The following is a 2,376-nucleotide window of genomic DNA, read 5'->3' as shown; positions in this document are numbered from 1 at the left end:
GCTGAGGGAGCGGGCACTGTCGGAGGGTCGGCGCTGAGGGAGCGGGCACTGTCGGAGGGTCAGCGCTGAGGGAGCGGGCACTGTCGGAGGGTCAGCGCTGAGGGAGCGCTGCCTAACCAATTCTAATTCAGCCAATGTGGGTTGTTCGCTGTGTGTGGGAACTTGCTGTGTACATATTGGTCGGAGCATTCTCTCCACCTTTGGTGAAAATGAGTTCAGTAAAGGTTTTCGATAATGCTCAGTCCCTCTCCTTGCTTTCCTCAGGGACTAAATGCAGTTTGTTACGCCCTGGGACAGGCCTCAGTCTGATACATTTCATATTGGCCTTGTTACCCAGAAGTCAGTCAGTGTCCTGAGCCCCAGGGCATGGATTAACTCTCAGAGGCTGTGTGTCCTCTGTCTCAACTCAGTGCACTCTCCTCCAGCTAAGGGAAGGGTTAACGGAGAGAGGAGGGGAGAGAGAAAGAGAGAGAGAGGGGAAAGTAGCAGAGGAGGTGGAGGTGGGGGGAATGAGAGGGAATGGAGAGAATCTGAGAGAGATGGAGGGAGAGATGTAGGGGACCAGCTGGATGTGAGACTTGGGGAAGTGGGGGGAAAGTTGAGGGGAAAGGGGATGCAAAGGACTCACTGAGTATCTTGCAGATGCCGATGACAGAGCTGAAGACGGGACTGGAAAAGCTTGCTTTCAGTTTGACCGTTCGGAGGTTGGGGAGTTGAAGACGCAAGGATTTGTGTTGAGGGGTGAACAGCAGCTTGGCGTCGGCCTGGATGCCGCACTTGTCCAGGGTCCAGTTGGTTTTCAGAACCCAGCATTTCTTCTGTTCCCACCATAGCCCATGGTCCGACCAGTTCTTCTTTATCTCTGACAAACAGACAGGCAGAAATCAAACATCTACATCCCGGGCCGATTGGACAGTCTTGGAAATAAGGAGCACCTTCCCAACATTCCCATTCCCTCCATCAGCCATTTTACAGCATCACAGGAGCCTGACTGACCCAGTCACCAGATTACCAACATCCCAATGTCCCATCGCAGCTCCCTCCCCGTCCCTGTCACCCACTCTGGCCCCTCCCTATCTCTGTCACCTCCTCAGGCCCCTACACCCCTCCCAGACCTTTCAGATGAGACATTAAAAGATCCCGTCTTTTCTTTTTATTCATGGGATGAGGGTGTCGCTGTCCAGGCAGCATTTATTGCCCATCCCTAATTGCCCAGGGGGCAGTTAAGAGTCAACCACATTGCTGTGGGTCTGGAGTCACATGTAGGCCCAGACCAGGTAAGGATGGCAGTTTTCTTCCCTAAAGGGCATTAGTGAACCAGAAGGGTTTTTTCCAACAATCAACAATGGATTCATGGCTATTACTAGATTCTTAATTCCAGATATTTATTGAATTCAAATTCCACCATCTGCTGAGGCAGGATTCAAACCCAGGTCCCCAGAATATTACCTGGGTCTCTGGATTAACAGCCCAGTGATAATACCACCAGGCCATCACCTCCCCTTGGCGACGGGTTGGTTGGGGGAGAGGGGAGCGTAAAAGATCCCAAGGCCACTATTGGAAGAAAGAAGAGCAGAGGGAGGCTTCTCCCCGGGGGTCCTGAGGCCAATACTTATCCCTCCCCCAAAATCACTGAACACAGATGGTCTGGATCACTCCCACAATGCTATGGGTGGGATCTCGCTGTGCCTGCTGCGGTTTGCACAGTCCAAAATGAGAATGCAGGTCAAAAATAAAGTTCTTTTATTCAGGTCCCAACGTCCTGAAAGGCGCTGTTTAAATGCAAATCTCATGCGGAGCGGCTCTGGGCCAGAAGTCATTTTTGATAGAGGACAAAAATACAGACCGGGCGATGTGGAGGGACAGCACGCTGCCTGCTGATAACTCCAGCCTCCTGTCCCGATAATGCCCTCTCATCCTCCTTCATGGTCAGCTGGAGTGGGTTGTGTCCCTGGAGTCTCCTAGTGTCAGTGAGTCAGCTTGTTTATCTCTGGTTGTACAGCTGGAGGCAGGTTGGGGAAGGAACAGGCTGATAGCAGCGAGAGTTGCCGCCAACATCCAATAATAGGCATCTGCCCGGGAAACGGGGAAGGGGGAGGTTACACCACACCCCCCACAACCCAGGCTAACCACAGCTCTCTGATATCCCAGCATTCAGAACCCACAATGACCTGCATTTCCAGCAACAAGCACTCATAACACTGACTGTGACACAGCAAGCAGGCCACTCTTCCCTCTGTCACCTACTAGCTCCTCCAGCCACCTACACCCGTCCCTGTCTCGGTCACCCCCTCCGGCCCCTACACCCCCTCCCTGTCTCGGTCACCCCCTCCGGCCCCTACACCCCCTCCCTGTCTCGGTCACCCCCTCCGGCCC

General features: G+C 53.5%; 1 protein-coding gene across 2 annotated transcripts in view; it reads right to left on the bottom strand.

Annotated features, from left to right (window-relative positions):
• The window catches only part of LOC109925876 (fermitin family homolog 3-like), a 21,674-nt gene that overhangs the window by 3,693 nt on the left and 15,605 nt on the right, over nt 1-2,376 (bottom strand). For both annotated transcript variants that reach the window (XM_048619548.1, XM_048619549.1), the window contains exon 3: nt 629-862. In XM_048619548.1, the coding sequence (XP_048475505.1) occupies nt 629-862 (234 nt within the window). The remainder of the gene's footprint in view (nt 1-628; nt 863-2,376) is intronic.

This window comes from Rhincodon typus, chromosome 43 (assembly GCF_021869965.1).
Source record: "Rhincodon typus isolate 14 chromosome 43, sRhiTyp1.1, whole genome shotgun sequence".
NCBI lineage: Eukaryota > Metazoa > Chordata > Chondrichthyes > Orectolobiformes > Rhincodontidae > Rhincodon > Rhincodon typus.
The sequence above is the reverse complement of the archived record's forward strand: the minus strand, read 5'-3'. Positions and strand labels throughout refer to the sequence as shown.